At 34.5% G+C, this 21,204-nt stretch overlaps 1 protein-coding gene across 11 annotated transcripts in view; it reads right to left on the bottom strand.

Annotated features, from left to right (window-relative positions):
* Positions 1–21,204, bottom strand: part of Znf568 (zinc finger protein 568) — an 80,078-nt gene that overhangs the window by 29,480 nt on the left and 29,394 nt on the right. For 8 of the 11 annotated variants that reach the window (XM_071605000.1, XM_027941237.2, XM_071605001.1 and 5 more), the window contains 2 exons: positions 18,743–18,869; positions 18,261–18,356 (listed from right to left, as the gene is read on the bottom strand). In XM_071605000.1, coding sequence (XP_071461101.1) covers positions 18,261–18,356; positions 18,743–18,869 — 223 coding nt within the window. Of the gene's footprint in view, positions 1–2,347; positions 6,478–8,309; positions 8,389–8,468; positions 8,487–15,926; positions 17,881–18,260; positions 18,357–18,742; positions 18,870–21,204 lie in introns of those variants that run through there. The other 3 variants (XM_027941239.2, XM_071605006.1, XM_071605005.1) reach the window with 3 other exon arrangements.

Genomic DNA, 21,204 nt, shown 5'->3' with positions numbered 1-21,204 from the left:
TGTGAAGGAAAATAATGTATACATTTCAACACTTGTCCCTTAAAGTCAATCAATATGCCTTTTTGCCCGCCCAGCATCCCCACCATGTACCTGGCTCCCTGAGATGTGTAATTAAGAGCCAAAAGAAGAATAATATTACCACACTTGATGGAAAATAACAAAGTGGATCCATACCAGTCCTGAATTGCCTAACTATAGACTATTAAATGAGACAAAAAAAAAGTTATCTTAAGATATGAATTTTGGTTCTCTTCTATCCTACAAAATCTGTATATCAAAACATTAGCTTTAACTTTAAAAAGAGGGGGGCGGATGTTGATATTTTAAGTCAAACCCAAAGGATTTAAGTTAACCCTTTAATTTAAGTTAAATCATTAAGTTAAGTCCTTTAAATCACATAATATTGGTTTACAGTATACCATTTTTTAACCCTGTATGTCAATTTTGTTCTTCTCCACTGTCAATGTTTATTTCTATTTACCCACATATTTAATACTTCCTTTAGCCATTATATCTTTGGGGTTCTCAAGCTCTTCCTTTGGGACTACATTATTATCAACAGCATGCCAATACATTGCTTTGGTACTTCACATACTTTTTAAAGTTAACAACATTTGAGGAATTTGTTTGGTTTTGGTACTGGGGATTGAACCCACGAACTCACATATGCTAAGTAAGTACTTTATTACTTAACTACACCCCCAGTACTTAAAAAAAATTGTGCCTGGCTCAAATTGCATTTTTGAAGACACTTAGCCAGGTGTCAAAATCCAAATTCTTTAAATAATTCATTTAAAGACTCTTTTCAGGGTCCCTGATATAAAAACTGTTTTCATAGTAATACTATGAATCATTTTTTTTCACTCTCAATCTCTCATGTATACACAGGAGGTCCATAGTCTATGTAAATGTGACATTACTAATACAGAAGCAGATAAGAGCTTGGTATACTGGGATACACCTGTAATCCCAGTGGCTAGGTAGACTGAGACAGGAGGATCACAAGTTCAAGACCAGCCTCAGCAACTTGGTGAGAATCAGTCTCAAAAAGGACTGGGGATATAGGTCAATGGTAAACTGCCCTTGGGTTAAATTCCCAATACTAAAAACAAAACAAAAAAACTCCAGATAGGAGAACCTGGCTATCTTCCATGAAGTAATTAAAGATATCCCTAAAATTATATAATATACATATGCCACTTTTATTATTTTTAGAAAACTTATTTTTCACAAAATATATTATTCATATGTAAAGAGTGTATTAATTTTAAAATTAAAAACATTTTTTAAAAAACCTCCTAATTTGAGAACTGACATTGCAAATGGCTGCACTGTATTAGGTTAGGTTCCCTGGTAACTGAATCTGAGATGGAAAATTAGGGTAAGGAATACAGGAGAAAGCTCTTGGGAATATGACTGATAAAAGAAATAAGGGAAACAGAACCGGGTGGAAGAAGAGGAAATTGAACTGTGACACAACTGCAATTCCTTAGAGAGCTCTAAACCTGGGATGACTCTTCAGAGTTGTCCTAAATTGAGGCAAAAGGGGCCAGGCTGTCCTCAGGGACACAGTATAACCCTGCATAAAGCAGCTCCCTTTATCCAACAATTTCTGTACTCAGCCAGCTGCTCATCATAAAAACAAGCATTATCCTTTTTCTTTCTTCTTCATCTTTCACATGAGCAAATTCTATGAAATCACCTCCAAACTCTCAACTCTACCAATTTCTACTGCTGTTATCTGTAGTCTAAGCCATTATTAATTTTTTATTTATTGTGTTCCAAGGTGATTCACAGAAACTGGTGCTTATAAATTTAGTATCTATCTATCTTCTCCATGTTTATCTAGGTAAAGAGGGATTTGCCATGATTTGAATAATAGTATCCTAAGCTGTTCTCTCACTTATATTATTATTTCTATCCCTCAAGAAGGGGGAAAATGTATTTATAGAGATGAGATGATTTGCTTGCTGACATATATCAGCAAACACTATTCTTAGACTTCAGATTTAGTTTAAGGAATTAAGCTAAGAAAGTCTTTTGAACCTTAATTAGAATTTTAAATTTTTCTGTTGACTTGAAAGTTTTTTAAAGAAAAGGAACAGAGAATTTAAAGCACACAAAGTACGGTCCACCAAAAGAAAAAAGAAAAGAAATATGAAGAAAATCATGGAAAAATGACACACACACACACACACACACACACACACCCCAATATCTTGCAACTGAAAACATTTACATGGCTTTTTTTGTAAATGCATGAAATTTGTAAACTATTTTTTTATTCAGAAACAATCTACAGATATTAGCTTTGCTTACAAAACTAAATTTAGTATAAAGCCTATTAAATAAAAGACCATTAAAGAAAATGGCAATACTCATTTAGACAAAGTTTTACAAACTATTATTGTTACTTTCATAAAAATAAGTCCCTTTACTTTATGACACACTGTATCTCTTCAAAAATAGCTAATAACAGAATTTGTAGTCATGTTTTACTTTACAAATTATGATTTACTTTTGTGAAATCAACTTCAAATGGAATTGACGTTTAAACATAAAAGCTAAAGATCCATTGTGACCAACACCCTCAATTCTTATCTCCTTTTTTAAAAAGGCATTAGTGGTTTTGTGTATATCAAATAATACAATAGAGATGGCATAATAAAAACTTATCTTAAGTAGGGCTGGTCCACATTGTTGGAGCATGAGAGCCTTTTAAAGGAACTCAATTATTATAGTTCAGAATCTAGCACTACCACAGCTTCTAACTAAAATTCAATATGGCATATATAAGTCAAGAGTTGAAGAAGGATTGGTATGTTAAAACTCAGCAATACTAAGCAATTTTACAAAATTGCTTATGGCCACCTCAAGGAAATAAAAAGTTGCATTTCACAATATCAAAATAGTTACAATGGTATTACTACCTATGCAGGTTGTATAGAAAAATGTAAAGAACAGTAAAACAGCAAAGTCAAGTTTTTAGAAAAAATCTTACTGATTTGGTTAGCTATGAACCTACAAAATCTATTATCAAATAATGACACACTAAATGGGTAGCTAATGTGTGTACTAATGTGTGTAGACCTGTTATCCCCTAAAATAGTAAATAAAAACACATTTCATTTGTAATACTAGCATCTGACTTTCAAAAAAAAATTTTTTTTGCAGTTGTAGATGAACAGCATTCCTTTGTGGTTTTTTTTTTTTTTTTTTTAAATGTGGTGGTTAAGGATTGAACCGAGTGCCTCACATGTGCTAGGCAAGCACTCTGCCACTGAACTACAGCCCCAGCCCATAAATTTTAAAGAATTAAATGTTTATTTGAATCTAGAACATTATTAATTCAAAGATGAGTCCAAACTTCAGATACATATTTAAAAAACGATAGTACTAATAAAGTATGCTAAGTTCATACTATATAGCAACCACTACTAAGTACTAATTTTCTGAAGAGATTTTTAAAATATATATTTTTTAGGTGGACCCAATATCTTTATTTTACATTTATGTGGTGCTGAGGATCAAACCAAGTGCCTTGTGCATGCTAGGTGAACACTCTACAACTAAGCCATAACCCCAGGCCCCTTTCTGAAGATATTTTTGATAAAATAGTTCATCATCTGATAGGACACATGAATACATTTCTTCTTATGGGCAAAGGTTTCCCATGGCCTCTTAATGCTTGAGAAATAACTAGAAAACACTAGTAAGACAAGTCATTCATATTACCATTATGTATCACCAAAATTTAAGATTTATTTTATATGCTACCGTCTTTTGTAAAGCATAAAAATTACATGTAAAGCTAAAGGCCCCCTTCAATTAACACCCAACCCCAGTCCCAATCTCCTCCAGAGAGAACACTATCAATAATTTGGCATGTATTTTTCTAATTCATTGTAAATAGTTTACATACATACATATTTCAATAATAAAACAGTTCTGTTCTTTGTAAATGATTTCATTGCAGTGTACATGAATATTATACAATATGTTTGATCTCTATCTTCACTTTTTCCACTCAACATTGTTCCAGATAACTATCCATGTTACACATGATGGATCTAATTGATTTTAACTTCTATACACTATTCTATCAGTTGAATATATATCACATTTTTCATCCATTAACCCACTCACTGATGCACATTTAGATTGTTTAAAATTCATGTGTGTATATTTCTTATGTATCATTTGTTTCTATAGGCTGTATTCAAGAAGTGTAAATGCAAGGATCTGTCCAAAAAAAGAGCTTGCTTGCTTCAGAGTTATAGAAATCTTATATTTGACTTTTCTCATTTCAGTGTTCAAATCCTTTGGAATACTGTTTCTTTATAAGATTGTGTATAATTTTATTTCCCTCCATATGGAGAGCAAAATATTCCACAAATTGTTATTGATCAAGCCATTACTTCCCTACTAATTCATGATCTCATGTCTAATACACACCGAGTCATATATACATTCGCGGATCTGTTTTTAGGTACTCTATTCTTTAAAACTTGTTTATGAACCTACTAATGCACTAATACAACACACTTTAATTTTATATATTTAGTATATGGTGAGGCTGGTTTCCTCCGTTCTTTCTCAAAATTGTCTCATAGACTTTATCTCACATGAATTTTGAAATCACTTGGTAAAGATTCCAGAAAATTATTGTTGTTTAGAACTGCATTCAGTCTAGATTTTTAGGAGAACTGAGAATTTTATGATACTGGATTTATCCATCTATATACTGGTATTTCTCCCCATTTTACTCAAGTCTTAGGCTCTCCAACAAAGTTTTACTTTTTTTCAAAAAGGTACTGTTCATTTTCATTTTTCTGAGCTTAGATCAAGAGATTTTAAACAAACCATGGGTTCAATATGTGAGGCCTTTCTTCAATTAGTATTGGGGGCGTTTCTCACCTGTATGACCCCTCTTATGTATAGAAAGTGATGCTCTTTGAGAAAATGCTTTCCCACATTCATTACATTCAAATGGTTTCTCCCCAGTATGACTTCTCATATGTATGATAAGTAATGAGCATTGGGAGAAGGCTTTTCCACATTTACTACATTCATAGGGTTTCTCCCCTGTATGACTTCTCACATGAAGGGTAAGGGAGGATATCCGAGAGAAAGCTTTACCACATTCATTACATTTAAATGGTTTCTCTCCAGTATGGATTTTTTCATGTTCAAGGAGATTTTGTCTCTGACTGAAGGCTTTTCCACACTGGTTACAATGATAAGGTTTCTCTCCAGTATGAATTTTCTCATGTTCAGTGAGATTTGATTTCTGACTAAAGGCTTTTCCACACACTGTACAAGCATAGGGTTTTTCACCAGTATGAATTCGCTGGTGTCTAATGAGGTTTGACATCTGAATAAAAGCTTTCCCGCATTCATTGCATTCATAAGGCTTCTCTCCAGTATGAATTTTCTGGTGTGTAATAAGATTTTCTTTCCGGCTGAAGGCTTTTCCACATTCATTACATTCATAGGGTTTCTCAGCTGTATGATTTCTCATATGTACAGTAAGAGAAGAACTCTGAGAGAAGGCTTTCCCACATTCACTACATACATAGGGTTTCTCACCTGTATGACTCCTCATATGTATAATAAATACTGAGCACTGAGAGAAAGCTTTTCCACATTTATTACATTTATAGGGCTTCTCCCCTGTGTGACTTCTCATATGTAGAGTAACAGATGACATTCGAGAAAAAGCTCTACCACATTCATTACATGCATAAGGTTTCTCCCCAGTATGAATTTTTTCATGCTCAATAAGATTCTGCTTCTGGCTGAAGGATTTCCCACATTCCTTACATTCATAGGGTTTTTCTCCAGTGTGAATTCTCTCATGTTCAATGAGATTTGATTTCTGACTGAAGGCTTTCCAACAATCCTTACATGCATAAGGTTTCTCCCCAGTATGAATTCTTTGGTGTCTAATGAGGTTTGACATTTGAATGAAAGCTTTTCCACATTCATTACACTTATATGGTTTTTCCCCAGTATGAATTTTCTGATGTGTGATAAGATTTTCCTTCCTGCTGAAGGCTTTTCCACATTCCTTACATTCATAAGGTTTTTCTCCAGCATGAATTCTCTCATGTCTGATGAGGTCAAATTTCTGACTGAAGTCTTGTCCACACTGATTACACTTAAAGGGGGTTACAACATAGGATGAGCAATGATAAAAAGGTTTGCCATACTCATTACATTCACAATTTTTCTCTCTTACACAGCCTTTCTCATAACTAAGTAAATCTAAATTTTGTTCCAAACCCTTAACAAGTGAGTCACATTCATAGAAGCTTTGTCTCGAAGTAACAATATCTGAACTCAGAGGAAATATTTTTGCAACTTTTTTACATTCAATGACTTTTTCCTTAATCACAGTTTTCTTGGAGATGGATGTGACTTTCCTCACAAGTGTTTCCTGCTGCTTCTTGATCTGTTCATCAACTTCCCAAACTTCTAAAATGGAGGACCAAAAATTATTACTTGTGAATTTTTCTACCACTATACTATTAATAACATTTTATAAATTTGTTAATGTGGGGTTTAATTTTTGTTGTTGGCCTTAGTCAATCAATATGAAATAAATTTAAAGTGTAATGTCCTTAGTTCTGAGATTTGACAAGTAAACTACTATAGACAACATTTTCGAGCAAAAACTGACATATACAGACCCAAGTAGCATTGACTGATTTTAAGAATGTCCTTGTACAATGAAGAAATCAGCAAAATAAGCTGAATTAAAATGAAAAGTATAACACATAGGTGACTCAATAGGGAGTCAAACTAAAGGATAAAATGAACACTTCGGTTAAACACAGTGGACTGAATACATCCTTATTTCTTCTCCTTTCTAAGATTCTTTCCAAAAAGAATAAAGGGCCAAACTTATAAGACAAAGGAAATAGGAGTGCTGACATAGGTAAAAAAGAGATTTCAACAAAACAGTGTAAGATGAAAGGCATACATGGTACTATTAACTGGACATCACATCTAAAGATTAGCTAAAGTATTATGAAGATGTAAATGTTAAAGGCCTAAAATGATTTGGCAACAAAACATTGGAGAAGTTCAAGAATTAGAGGATTCAAGTACTTAAAATATAGGGATAAACAGGAACAAGGCAAGAACATGTTTTTTCTCACCACCACTTTTCAACATCACATGGGAAGTTCTAGCTAAGAATTAAGACAAAGACAGGAAATAAAAGGTGTGTAGGCTGAGAAGGAAGAAACAATATTAACAGTCTTTGTTCACAGATGTGTGATCATCTATGTAGAAAATCTGAAACCATCAACAAAACATTTGCTGGAATTAATAATTACAGGAAGGTTGCAAAATATAAGTCAACATACAAAAATGAATTGCCTATACGAGCAAAAACAAATGGAATCTGAAATTAAAAATCTATTACCATTTACATATGCCCCCCAAAGTAGGCATATATCTAACAACAAAATGTATAAAATATGAAGAAAACTACAAAACTCTGATGAATAAATTCAAAGAAGAAATGAATAAATGGATATTTCATGCTCATAGATAGAAGACCAGATATTTCAAGATGTTATTTCTTCCCAACTTGATCTGTAGGTTCAATATGATCCCACTCTGCAAACTATTTTGTGTATACAGACAAATACATTATGAAGTTTATGTGAAGGAAAAAGACCCAGAATAGACAATACAATACTGAAGAAGAGTGGAGGACTGACAAAGAAGCAAAGGCAATACAATGGAGCAAAGACAGTCCTTATAACAAATGGGACTGGACCAAATGGACATCTGCACACAAATCAATCTAGACATAGATCTTACACCATTCACAAAAATCAACTCAAAATGGATCATAGATCTAAAAGTAAAATACCAAAGTATAAAACTTTGAGAAGATAATACAGGAAAAAAAATCTGGGTAATCTAAGGTTATGGTGATGATAAACCCCAAAGGCAAGACCCAATGAAAGAAAAAACTAATAATGTGGACTTCACTAAAATTTAACTTCTGCTTTGCAAAAGACATTATCAAGAAAATGAAAAAATAAGTCACAGACTGGGGAAAAAAATGTATGCAAAACACACATGTGAGAAAGGACTATTAGCCAACATAATAACCAAGATTTCTTAAAACTCAACATTCAGAAAGCAAACAACCTGATTAAAAAATACGCAAAAGACCTGAGCAGACATCTTAACAATGAAGATGGCAAAAAGGCACAAGAAAACACTCAAAATCATATCAATAGGAAATTAATTTCAAATTAAAAGAGCAATAAGACAGCATTACATACCTATTAGAATGGCCAAAATCCAAAACACTGGCAACACCAAAGGCTGACAAGGATGTGGATCAACAGGTACTCTCATTCACTGTTGGTGGGAATGCAAGATGATGTGGCTACTTTGCAGGGCAGTTTGGTTGTTTCTTACAAAATGAAACATATTCTTACCATGATTCAGCAACCACATTCCTTGGTATCTACTCCAGTGAGTTGAAAACTTATGTCCATACAAAAACCTGTACAAGGATTTTTAAGTAGCTTTATTCGTAACTGCCAAAATTTGAAGCTGTTCTTTAGTAGGTGAATGGATAAACTGATAAATCTACACAATGGAATATTAGTCAATGCTAAAAAAAGATAAGCTATCAAGACACAAAAAGACATGGAAGATTCCATGCATATTCCTAAGTCAAAGAATCCAATCTGAAAAGACCATCTATCAAATGATTCCAAACGTACTGGTAAAATCACAGAGATGGAAGAATATCCTGCCAGGGGTTACAGGAGAGGGAAGAATGAATTAGAGGAACACACAGAATTTTTAGTGCAGTAAAACCATTCTCTATGATACTATAATAGGTATGTCATTACATATTAATCAAAATCCACAGAATATAAAATACCAAGAGTAAACTCTAACATAAACTATGGAGATTGGGTGGTAATGACCTGTCAATGCAAAATCATTGGTGAAAGACCTGAACAGATCTTCTTTACCAAAGAATATATAAAAATGGTAAATAAGCACATGAAAACATGCTCAACACTTGTCTTTAGGAAATTAACTGCAAATTAAAACAACAAGACACTACCACACACCTAATACAATGGCCAAAATCAAAATCACTGTCAATGGTTGTAATAAATATACCACTTTGGTGAATGATGATGACAGTAGAGGAGGTGTTAGGAGAACAGGTGGTTTATGGAAACTCTATTTTCTGTTATTTTGTGAATCTAAAACTGATCTAAAAAATAAAGTTTATTAATTTTAAAAAACAGGTTAAAGAGCTGGGCTTGGTGGCACATATGTGAAATCCCCACCACTCAGGAGGCTGAGGAAGGAGGATTGCATAGTTTGAGGCCAGCCACAGCAACTTAGGAAGGCCCTAAGCAACTTAGAGAGACCTTGTCTCAAAATAAAAAATAAAAAGGGCTGGGGATGTGTTTCAGTGAGTAAGCACCTCTGGGTTCAATCCCTGGTATCAATCAACCAACCAACCAATCACAGGTAGGATAAAAGTAGAACTGAAAAGAACTGGATTATGAATCCACTTAGGTAATATATATCCCAACCTCCTATGTCTTTCCATTTTGCAAAGGCTTAAGAAAGTTCAAATAAAGATGTAGGGTACTCATATGATCGAGACTTGCCACATATCCATATAACATCTTAATTCAGAACTAATTTATGAAAGAGAATGGGCATTTTGCTTATGCCAAGTGGCAAGGTTCCAACAGCTATAGAAGGTCTTTCCTGGTTCAACAGCAAGCACTGTCTTGATTAGAGTGGGAGAAGGAATTCCCTCAGCATCTCACTTCTGTACACCTTTGAGACTCATTCCTAGAAACTTATCTTGTAGCCTGTGTCTTCATTCCTCCTACAGATTGTGTAAGCCATTTTAATATCTTCATATAAGTTCCTTCCGTGTGTGTGTGTGTGTCATTAAAGCTGAACTCTTGGGTACTCTACCACTGAGCAATCACATCCCAGATCTTTATTTTTAATTTTAAGGCAGCATCTCCTAAGTTCTGAGGCTGGCCTTGAACTTTTAATCTTCCTGCCCCAGTCTCCTGAGGAGCTAGGATTATAGACATATACTACCACACCAAGTTAAATTCCTTCCTTCTACAATTAGCAGCTGTACACTTTTTTTTTCTTTGAGGGGGGTTTACCAGGGACTTAACCAAGGGGTAATTTACCACTGAGCTATATGCCCAGTCCTTTTTATTTTTAAGACAAAGCCTAACTTGCTTACATTGGCCTCAAACCTGTTATCCCTGTCTTGGCCTTCCAAGTGGCTAGGATATTCTTTTCTCTGTAATTGGATCTTGATCAATACATCACCTCCCAATTTACACAGGAAGTTGCCATTTCTCTAAAACCCAAGCAGGAAAAGAATTTTCTAGAGAAAATGAACCAAATAGGTTCTAGACTTAGAAACAACTGAAGCAGATATCTCATGTTAGCAAAAAAGTATGATATGTATGATTATATGACCTGTGTAACATCATGTACAACCAGACGAATGAAATTACACTCCATTTATGTATGTGTCAAAATGCATTCTACTGTCATGTGTAACTAATTAAAACAAATAAAAAATATATTTTTAAAAAGTATGAATTATATGAATGTTTACATGCTGAATAGTAACTCTCCAATCCCTTTTTGTTGCTTACAAGTTGGCATGTAACATGGGAAGATTTAAAAAAATAAAAGACCTGTAGATATCGGCATTTAGGACTTCATACAAGATTTTAACTGTCTGATTCAAGCATGCTGCAGAACAATCTATCATTCAAAAACAAAAAAAAGCACCTTTGTTAATTAATAGTTCTTTAAATTTCCCTTTATCCCTTCATGCATCAAAGTAAGGTACACTAACAACACTAATAGATTTCATACTTAAATAAGGTTTCAAGAGCATTGTTCAAATTAAAAATACATAGAAAACCAAGCAAACTGAAAATAAAGAAAATGATAACTCTAGGAATGACTAAGTTATGTAAGGACACATAATAAATATATATTTAGGGGCTGAGGTTGTGGCTCAGTGGTAGAGCACTTGCCTAACATATGTGAGGCTGAGTTCGATCCTCAGCACCACATAAAAACAAATAAATAAAATAAAGATGTACTGTGTCCATCTACAACTAAAACTTTTTGAAAAAATAAAAATATATTTAGCTCAGAAATGACATGTCAACAGTCACAACAAAGTAAGCATGAAAAATCAAATCAACCAAAAACTGTAATATATCTATGTTCAGAGAAAAAGAAAAAGAAGCAATGACAGCATTGTTAAGAGTATAAAAACTCACCTTCCATTTATATTAATTGATAAAAATTGGAAAATTACCAAACAGAAACATATTCAAAGAAGTCTAGTTTACAGTTACCCCTAAAATACTGATTTCTCCTTTGCCTTATTTTCATTGGTTTTGGAATTATTCCTTCATTCTTTAAACACACACACAAATACCATGTTTACATATATGCACATATATGTATGTATACACACACATAAATATATATTTCCATCCCTTTTTTACATAAAAGATAATGTACCTTTTGTCATGTCATTGTACTGCACATTGCTTTTTTCCACATACATTCAGTAGTCCCTTTATGCGCTCAGTTTCACTTTTCACAGACTTCACTTTTGAGTCAACCACAATCAAAAAATGTTAAATGGAAAATTCCAGAAAAAAATAATTTATACATTTTAAATTGTGTGCCATTTTGAGTAGCATGACAAAATTCTGAGATATACCACCCAACTCCATCCTGCTCTGGATGTAATATTTTCCCAGCATATTCATGTTGTATTTGTGACCTGCCTGTCAAATGATGACCTGCCTCTCAAATGATGAGACCAACTATAGTGGTAACACAGTGTTTGTGTTCAAAATAAATCCTCTATTTATTTAATAATGGCCTCAAAGCATAGAAGTTGGCAATTTTATTACAGTATATTGTTCTATTTTATATGATAATTCAGTACTAATGAGCAAGTATAATGCTCAAGATTTATGTGATTTCCCATGAAAGAAGCAGGAGTTTTGAGAGAAATAGTATTGTCCTGCCCGGAGCAGGACATTTATAAGACTGGTCAAAGAATCCTATGGCTAAAGGTAAGCTAACCTGTGTATTAAAATAAAATATTAAAATTTTATTTATATATAAATGTTTATTAAAATGTTCAAATTAAAATTTTTTAAAATTTCTAAATATGAATTTATAATGGTTTAACTTGACAAACTTCAGCAAATTCTAGAGTGCCAATCATTATTCTAAAAGATTTTAAAGGGCAAGATTATCATTTCTCTTTCCTGTCCTGTAAAAACATTAATTCAGGTAAACAGTTGAAGAGAGCATCTTCCTTTATGGGAGAATTTCAGCTAATAAAACCAGAAGGAATCTCTAATAAAATAATAATCTGAGCAATGGTGATCCATTATTGCTGCTAAAACTTTTAAGTAAAAAGTTGATGGATATCATTAAAAGAGACCAATTCTGAATGACAGCAGATGAATCCACTGGTCAATCTCAATATTTCTAAAATGGGACAAATGTATAACAAAATAAAATACACACAGGACCATATATGAAGTATTGCTGCCAAAGAACTAATCTAATAAAGCCAAATTATAGGAAAAATAGAATGAAAGAATGTGTCAAACAGCATGAGGAGGTAAACTGCCAAATCCAGAGTAAGAGGCAGAGGTTAGAAAATTATTAGTATCTTGTTTTTGTATAACCCATGAAATAAAATTGTTTTTTGCATTTTTAAAGTGTTGTTAAAAGAAAGGCAGGCAATGAGAGAGAATGAGAAAGAATATGCAATACAGACCTTATGTGGCCCAAAAAGCCTATATAGTAATATATTCTTCTTGGCAGGGATATGTTCTAAGACCTCCACTAGATGCCAGAGACTGCAGATAGCACTGAACCTTATGTGTACTAGGTTTCTCCTATACATGCTTATAATAAATTTTTATAAATGAGGGACAGGAGATAAACAATAATAAAAATGAAATAATTTTAATAATATACTGTTAAAATACCTTATGTTCTGGATCTTTTCACTTTCAAAAGCAATTTAAAAATTCTCTTTGGAATATCCAAATTGCCAGCATCATTACTCTGGTGCCTTGGTACCATAACTAAGTAAAAGAAAGGTTATTTGATGGGGGCTGGGGATACGGCTTAAGCGGTAGCGCGCTTGCCTGGCATACGTGCGGCCCAGGTTCGATCCTCAGCACCACATACAAACAAAGATGTTGTGTCTGCCGAAAACTAAAAAATAAATATTAAAAAATTTTCTCTCTCTCTCTTTAAAAAAAAAAAGAAAGGTTATTTGAAGACAAGCACTATGATATTGTGATCATCCATCTGATGACTAAGAAGGCTACTAAGTGACTAACAGGCAGATAGTGTACACAGCCTGGTTACACTGAACAAAGTAATAATTCACTTCCAAGGTGGTGTTGGCACAGCTTTGAACTCTATTCAGAATGGTGTACAATTTAAAACTTAGGCATTGTTTATTTCTGGACTTATCCCACTGAATATTTTTGGACGACAGCTGTCCATAGGTAATTGAAATAGCAAAAAGTGAAACTGTGGATGGGAGGTGATTGCTGTATATTTTCTGGCCCTTTAATGAGAAAAGTTGCTGACATTTAGAATAGCAATAAATTGGTTTCTACCCAAATAAGAGAGTGGGGGAAAACAGGTTTAGGGGAAGTGTGGACTAAAACAAAAGTGAGCAATAATCCACCAAATGCAATGTATGAACCTTATTTGAATCCTGATTCTAATAAGCCAGTCATAAAAAGATATTCTTGTGATGATCAAGAAAACATGAACAGAGATTAGGTCTCAGATAATAGTAAGAAATTATTATTAACATTGTTAGGTGTGATGGTAATACTTTAAAAAATCTTATCTACTGGCATGGAATGCCACTTAAGGGAGAAATGTGAAACACTTTGGCAATGAAACAAAGCTGGATGCAATGGCGTGCACACCAGTTGTTCCAGCTACTTAGTGGGGGCTGAGGCAAAAAGATTCCTTTAGCACACAAGTTAGAGATCAGCTTGAGAACATAGTAAAACCCCCAACTCAAAAACAAAACAGAGGGTGGGGGAACAGAGGTTATAGATGAAACAAGTTTGGCATTATCTTATTACTTTTGATCAGGTCACCTATCACATTATCCTCACAAGTCTTTTTTTCATTCTGCATACCACAGTAAATTAATGTAGGTAAATCTTTAAACACAATAATAAAAATCTCTCCAAATATAGTTCTATCACAATCAACTCATGAATCATTTTCAGGAATAAAGCACAGGCTTTTCTCTTGGTAATTTAAGTATTATTGGACATCAAAATGGGGAAATTTATATAAGAGAGAGTACATGTTTTCAGAATCAAAAATCCTGGTAGAGAGGAAATAGAATGTTAGTTTAGAGTTAGGCAAGATAGAAGACCATTTATCAGAAACTAAGTTCAACATTTAATAACTGCGAGAACCTGGAAAGGTAAGAGCACTCATAATTAAAAGCAAAGATGTGAAGAGGTCCACAATTTTGGAAACATAAAAGATACATATTCTAATACTGTCATTATTGGAGTTAAACAATGAGTTAATGAGAAGAATACAGATGCATCATGAAGGTACAGAGAGGAAAAATGCCAATTTGCAATTTAGAACTGTTTTGGGAGATGTGATGTGACTCAAAAAGGAGTTATGGACTCTTCATTAAAAAAAGACAGAAATAAACAATGAACAGAAACCAAGAAAAAAATATTAATCCTTTAGAGAGGATTAAAGAAGAAAGATACTTCCAAAAAGGGTGAGCCACAGAATGAAATATAGCATGGAGGATGTTTTATTTCAATATTGTGTAATTAAACATCTCCATCTCCTCTCTACTCTGCAGACATTAAGAAGCAGAAAATGTATTTTTTCTTTTTCTTTTTTTTTTTTTTTGAGAGAGAGAGAGAGAGAGAGAGAATATTAATATTTATTTTTTAGTTTTCGGCAGACACAACATCTTTGTTTATATGTGGTGCTGAGGATCGAACCCGGGCCGCACGCATGCCAGGCGAGCGCGCTACCGCTTGAGCCACATCCCCAGCCCCAGAAAATGTATTTTCAATAAAACTAAAAGGCAGCTAAAGTTGGACATGGTACACACACCTGTAATCCCAGCAACTCAGGAAGCTGAGATAGGAGGATCACAAGTTCAAAGCCAGCCTCAGCAATGGTGAGGTGCTAGGCAACAGAGTGAGACCCTGTCTCTAAATAAAAAACAAAAATAGGGCTGAGGATATCACTCAGTGGTTGGGTGTCACTGAGTTCAACCCCTGATACCAAAAACAAGCAAATAAATAAATAAATAAATAAATAAATAAATAGAACTGGGGGTGTAGCTAATGGTAGAGTGCCACTATGGTTCAATTTCCAGCACTCCCTTCTCCCCAAAAAGGGGCAGATAAATTCCAGTTCCAGAATACAAGAACAGAGAACAGACTAGTTGAGGTAGAGAAGAAACCCAGAGATAGTGGCTGTTGTTTCTTATCTCAGGACTGTAAGTGCAGGGGTCAGAGTTCTCAAAAACAGAGGTACAGCCTTTGTAACAATAGGATCCAGTTATACTGACTGCAATATAATGAATCCAACTGGCCCTGATAAATGGTAGGGAAGGCAGAATTTGAATAAGGAGATGCAAGTAAACATTATACCTGCATAGGAGGATAGAAGAGACACTGAGTTCTAAAGGAAGCATGAAAAAAATAATCTCTCTTTGATCTGTGGGAAAGGGTAAACCAACACTCATCACAAAACACTGTATGATAAGGACAGCAGTGTGAGATAAAGAGGCTTCCTACCAGCTCAGAGCAATTTCTCCAATAATTTTCCATACTATCCTTCTATAAATAGTAGATGCAGGAGGAAGTACCCTCATTTAATGATGAACAAAAGGACTCAGCATGAAGTTTAAACAATGATGCTGTAAGAAACAAAAAACATAATCCATAAGTTGAAAGGAAAAATTAATCCTGACTGATCAATACGAAGACACAGACTCATAAAATTCTAAAATTTCAAGGAAAACAAAACAAACCTATGAATATGCAAGGGGGAAAAAGTGGTATTTTACAGGAAATTATCACACTGCTTCTCCAAGCAACATTAAAAGGTAGGAAGCAAGAAAATTCTCTAACATTGTCAGGGAACCATGTATTGGAGAAAAAAGCATGGTGCAAGATATAGCATAGGGCGTGGAGACACACACTTGTAATCCCAGCAACTCCAGAGGCTGAGGCAGGACTGCAAGATTTAGGCCAACCTCAACAACTTAGTGAAGCCCTAAGTAACTTAGCCACACCACTTCTCAAAATAAAAAAAAAAAAGAGGAAAGGCTAGGGACATAAGTCGATGGTAAAACACCCCTGGATTCAATCTCCAATACCACAATAAATAAATAAATAAATAAATAATGGCCAATTATCAATCAAAAATTAAAAAGGTATTTTCTTATGTTAAAAAATCTCAGGAACTCTATTTCTTTATTTGTTTTTGCAGCGCTGGGAATTGAACCTAAGACCTTATGCATGCCAGGCAAGCACTCTACCACTAAGTCACATACCTGGCCCTCAGAAACTCCAGGTCCATGAGGGAAGGACTTTGTTTTATATACTGTTCCTTGTCCATGCCCAGAACAGTTATTTCATCCTTAATGTCACTACTATAAATATGGTTTCCTTTCTTTTGTATCTTCTTGGCTAAAGCATACATAAAAGCTACCAATTTTTGTTAATTTGATATCTTACCACATAACTGGATTCTCTATTTGTTGCACTTTCTCAGTTGTTTCTCTTTCTTTTTCCTAATATATACAATCCTATCATCTGTAAATAAAGATGGTTTTATAACTTTCTTTTCAATTCTTAAATAGAGCTTCTTGTTCTCTTGTCTAACACACAGGTAAGCTTAAAGAGAAATGTACCATGCCATAAAGTAAAAACTTTCAAAGCTCCCCTTCTGAATGACACAAAAGTAGATATACACAAACACACAACAGTTTTGTAGAGAAAACTTCATTATAAAGATGGCAAAAAGTCAACGTGCTGAAAGTTAATTCATATATCTAGCATAAGCTCATTAAAATTCTACAGATTTATATCAGGAAAAAACAAATTAAGTCTAAAACTATTCATATGGTACAATAATCCATCAAGAATAGCCTGGAAAGCTGGGAACAGTGGCATATGCCTATAATCCTAGTGGCTGGGGATGGTGAGGCAGGAGGATTCCATGTTCAAAGCCAGCCTCAGCAACTCAACAAGGCTCTGAGCAACTTAGTGAGAAAAACAAAAACAGCTGGGGATGTGGCTCAGTGGTTAAGTGCCCCTGGGTTTAATCCCTCATACCAAAAACAAAAACAAAAAACAGACTAGCCAGGACAATACTCAAAAATGAACTGTATACAACTGATGAAAGGAAGGGACTAAGTGCTAAGGATAAGGGAAATTTACTTTTCAATATATCTTTTGGATTATTTTTATTTTTTAACCAAGCATATACTATACTATCAAAAATTAAATTAAATTTCTATTCCTGTAAAGCAGGAATAGAAAACTTCATTATAAAGATGGTAAAAAGTTAATGTGCTGAAAGTTAATCCTGTGGGATTTCTAAACTACAAATATATTTCTAAACCATGGGATTATAAGGATTATGAATTTTAGTGGGAAATATAACAACTGTTACAAAACACACCTTTTAAGCTCTTCAAAATGGAAAGAAGAAACTAAAGAAATCTAATTGTGGGATAAACATGTTTTAAAAATACTATACATCCACAAAATACTGAATGCATAAGAAAACAAAATGACGAACATAAAGGAGAGAGAGTCCAAGTACCACAGACGACAACAATCCTGAAAGGAAGTTGAAAATGAATTAGGGAAGTCTAGTATCCTGAAATCAGATGGGACTACTAAACATGGTCCTCTAAAATTTGAAAAAGGGAAGACAGTGCCCAATATGGGAAGAATAATACCCAGAAGTGTCACAATAATGCAAGGCGCTCATACTATTTGTCACTCTAGACAACAGGGACCTTTAGAAAAATCTTGGAAAATGTATAACAGTAGCAACCGTTCGCTGAACAACTGTCATGTGGCTTTCTCACTTAGGTCTACTTTTAACTTATTCACCTGGAGAATGCCTCCAAAACATTTCTTCTTCTATCACCCATGGCTCCTCTTCTTGTTCCAACTTGAAAATCACATCTGGTTTGGTGACTTGAAAACCTACCATGTGAAACAGCAAAGAGAGTGGATGTTACTGCTGGAGACAACCATATAATGTCTTGGGCTGAGTCTTGAGGGCTTAAAAAGGATGAGAGCTTTCAGAATGACATAAAGTATTTTTTAAAAATATCTTTATTTTATTTATTTATTTTTACATGGTGCTGAGGATCGAACCCAAGGCTTCACACGTGCTAGGTGAGCGCTCTACAGCTGAGCCACAACCCCAGCCTCAATATAAAGTATTTGTAATCAGTCTTTACCCTGACCATCTTGGCACAAAAATATCATGTAAAGAAAGGGAGGGCTAGGCTCATCTGGCAAACTCATGTCTCCACAAGTTTTAGAAAGGGAAAGGAATTCTGTGTTAACTATAAAACTATCCTTACCCACTATGACAAGGTTGCTATAGTTCTCTAGCATCACATCCCGGTACAAGTTCCTCTCAGCAGGTTTCATTTGCTGCCATTCCTCCTGGGTGAGGTCCACAGCCACATCTTTAAATGTCACTGGTTCCTATAAAAATACAATCCTAATTAATTAGAAGCAACAGAAACTAAGGGATGTTGTCAAGATAAGTAGAAATCGTTTAGTATCCTGGGGTCAGAGATCATTAAAACCTGTTAATTAGGACTTTATATTTACCTGTATTATATGATGAGGAGACTGCACTACATTAGAAATATCCTGTATGTCAATTACTGAGTCAGCAAACATTAATTCATCAAAAGCTAGATGATGAAACTACGGAGTCAGAAAGACGATGACTTTTACTGGGCTGTGACAGAGATAAAAAAGTTGGACCTAACTCACAGGTATCTGGCTCAAAATCTGCCCAGATAGTTGTGTGATCTAGTAGCAAAGGAAAAATAAGAGAACAGGCAGGATGGAGGACGAGAGGCATGAAAATTTGAATATGCAGTTTGAAATACCTATAAAACTTCCAGTTGGAGAAGTCCTATGCAGCCAAACATACGAAGAAAGAGGTAAGAGTATATTAGCCACCAACTCAAAACTGGGAGCCAAATCCATGGCTGACAGATGTGAGTGGTAATAAAGAACAAGTACTGCAATAGGGCCAAGGACAGGCCCAACAGCTAACAGCAAAGAGACTGACTTAGGTTTTTATTTTATTTACAATTAAAGTACAGAACTGAAACTATGATAATGTATAACATAAGCCAAGAAACAAATGAAAAACTTCTGGAAAAATATGTGATTTGATCACAAAACTCTAGTCCTTCCTTCCCATTTAATATTCAGAAAAGAAAAAAGTCTTTTATCTGCAAAGGCTCTGAGAAAGAAAAACAGCCACATATTCCATACTTAAAGTAATTTATTCAAGAAATAGTATAAATGGGATGAGACAAAATAGGAAGTACAAATTGAAATCATCAAAGGCTGAATTGCAATGAATGCTTCTGAGAAACTCTCTATGATGTTGTGGAAGAGTTGGGATTCTAGTCCAAGCAGGGTAGCTGCAAGAGCCATAGGTTCTTACCCATCTTACTATAATTCTTCTCCAAATCAATAGGAAGAGTCGCAGAACCCCAAGATTCAAGATGGACAAATGGACACACAAGAACTCCTACACCTGAAGTCCCCTTTACTGCTGAGGTTTCATTGAAGCATAGGAAATCACCAATAACAGGAGGAAAAATATACCACAAAAAGATCAAAAGCTAATAACAGTGGCTAACAATCTTGATTTCATAGGATTAGGGTCAGATGAAGCAGTAAGAAGGAAGAATGCAAAAACAAGCAAACAAACAAACAACAACAACAAAATGACAAAATCAACTAGATGTAGAAAAATAGCCTTTGGCACAAAGGTTTCACTAATTACTCTATGAACAAAAGCAAACATGGGCCAGGTAATCCCAGCAGCTCAGGAGGTTGAGGCAGGAGGATTGCAAATTCAAAGCTGCCTCAGTAACTTAGTGAGGCCCTAAAAACTTATCCACACCCTGTCTCAAAACAAACAAACAAACAAAACACATAAAAAAGGGCTAGGGATGTGGCTCAGTGGCTAAGTACTCTAGATTCAATCTCTAGCACCAAAAAACAAAGACAACAACAACAAAGAATACTTTTGCTGTTACTGCCCAATACTGGACTAACCAAACTAGTAAAAACAAAACAAATAAACAAACAAACAAAAAATAAAACCTAGTTTTTAAGATTTTAGTTAGAGCCTGGCATAGGAGTGCACACCTATAATCTCAGCAATTTGGGAGGCTAAGGCAGAAGGATCACAAGTTTGAGACCAGACTGGCTAACACAGTGAAATCCAGTCTCAAAAGTAAAAGAAAAAAAAAATTAAGATTTTAGGTAAAGAGTAAGGGAATCATTAAGATAAATAGAGCAAATAACTGTTAGTGTATAAGAAGTAATAAATGTAAAAACAAATTAATTTTAATCTTTTTATTATCTTTTATTTTTCTTGTACCAGGGATTGAACCCTGGGACACTTTTAACAACTGAGTCACATCTCCAGCCCTTTTTATCTTTTGAGGTAGGATCTCGTGAAGGTACTTGGGACCTCAGTAAGTTGCTGAGGCTAGCCTTGAACCTGTGATCCTCTTTCCTCAGCCTCCAAAGTCGCTGGGGTTATAGGCATGCACCACTGCATCTGGCAATTTTATACTTTAAAAAGCCATTTAAAAAAGTAAAAAATGTGTGTATGCGTGTGTGTGTGTGTGTGTGTGTGTGTGTGTGTCTCCATTTCCAAAAACTGATACCTTGATTTCTCTTTGTTTTTCTCTTCAGTGGTATTGGGTTTAAACTCAGGGCCTGTACATGCTGGAAAGCATTCTACCACTGAGTTCCATTCTTAGTTCCCTTTTTTCTT

The sequence above is a fragment of the Marmota flaviventris genome, chromosome 18 (assembly GCF_047511675.1).
Source record: "Marmota flaviventris isolate mMarFla1 chromosome 18, mMarFla1.hap1, whole genome shotgun sequence".
In the NCBI taxonomy this organism is placed as follows: domain Eukaryota; kingdom Metazoa; phylum Chordata; class Mammalia; order Rodentia; family Sciuridae; genus Marmota; species Marmota flaviventris.
Note: the sequence above shows the minus strand (reverse complement) of the source record. Positions and strands in the feature narration are given on the sequence as shown.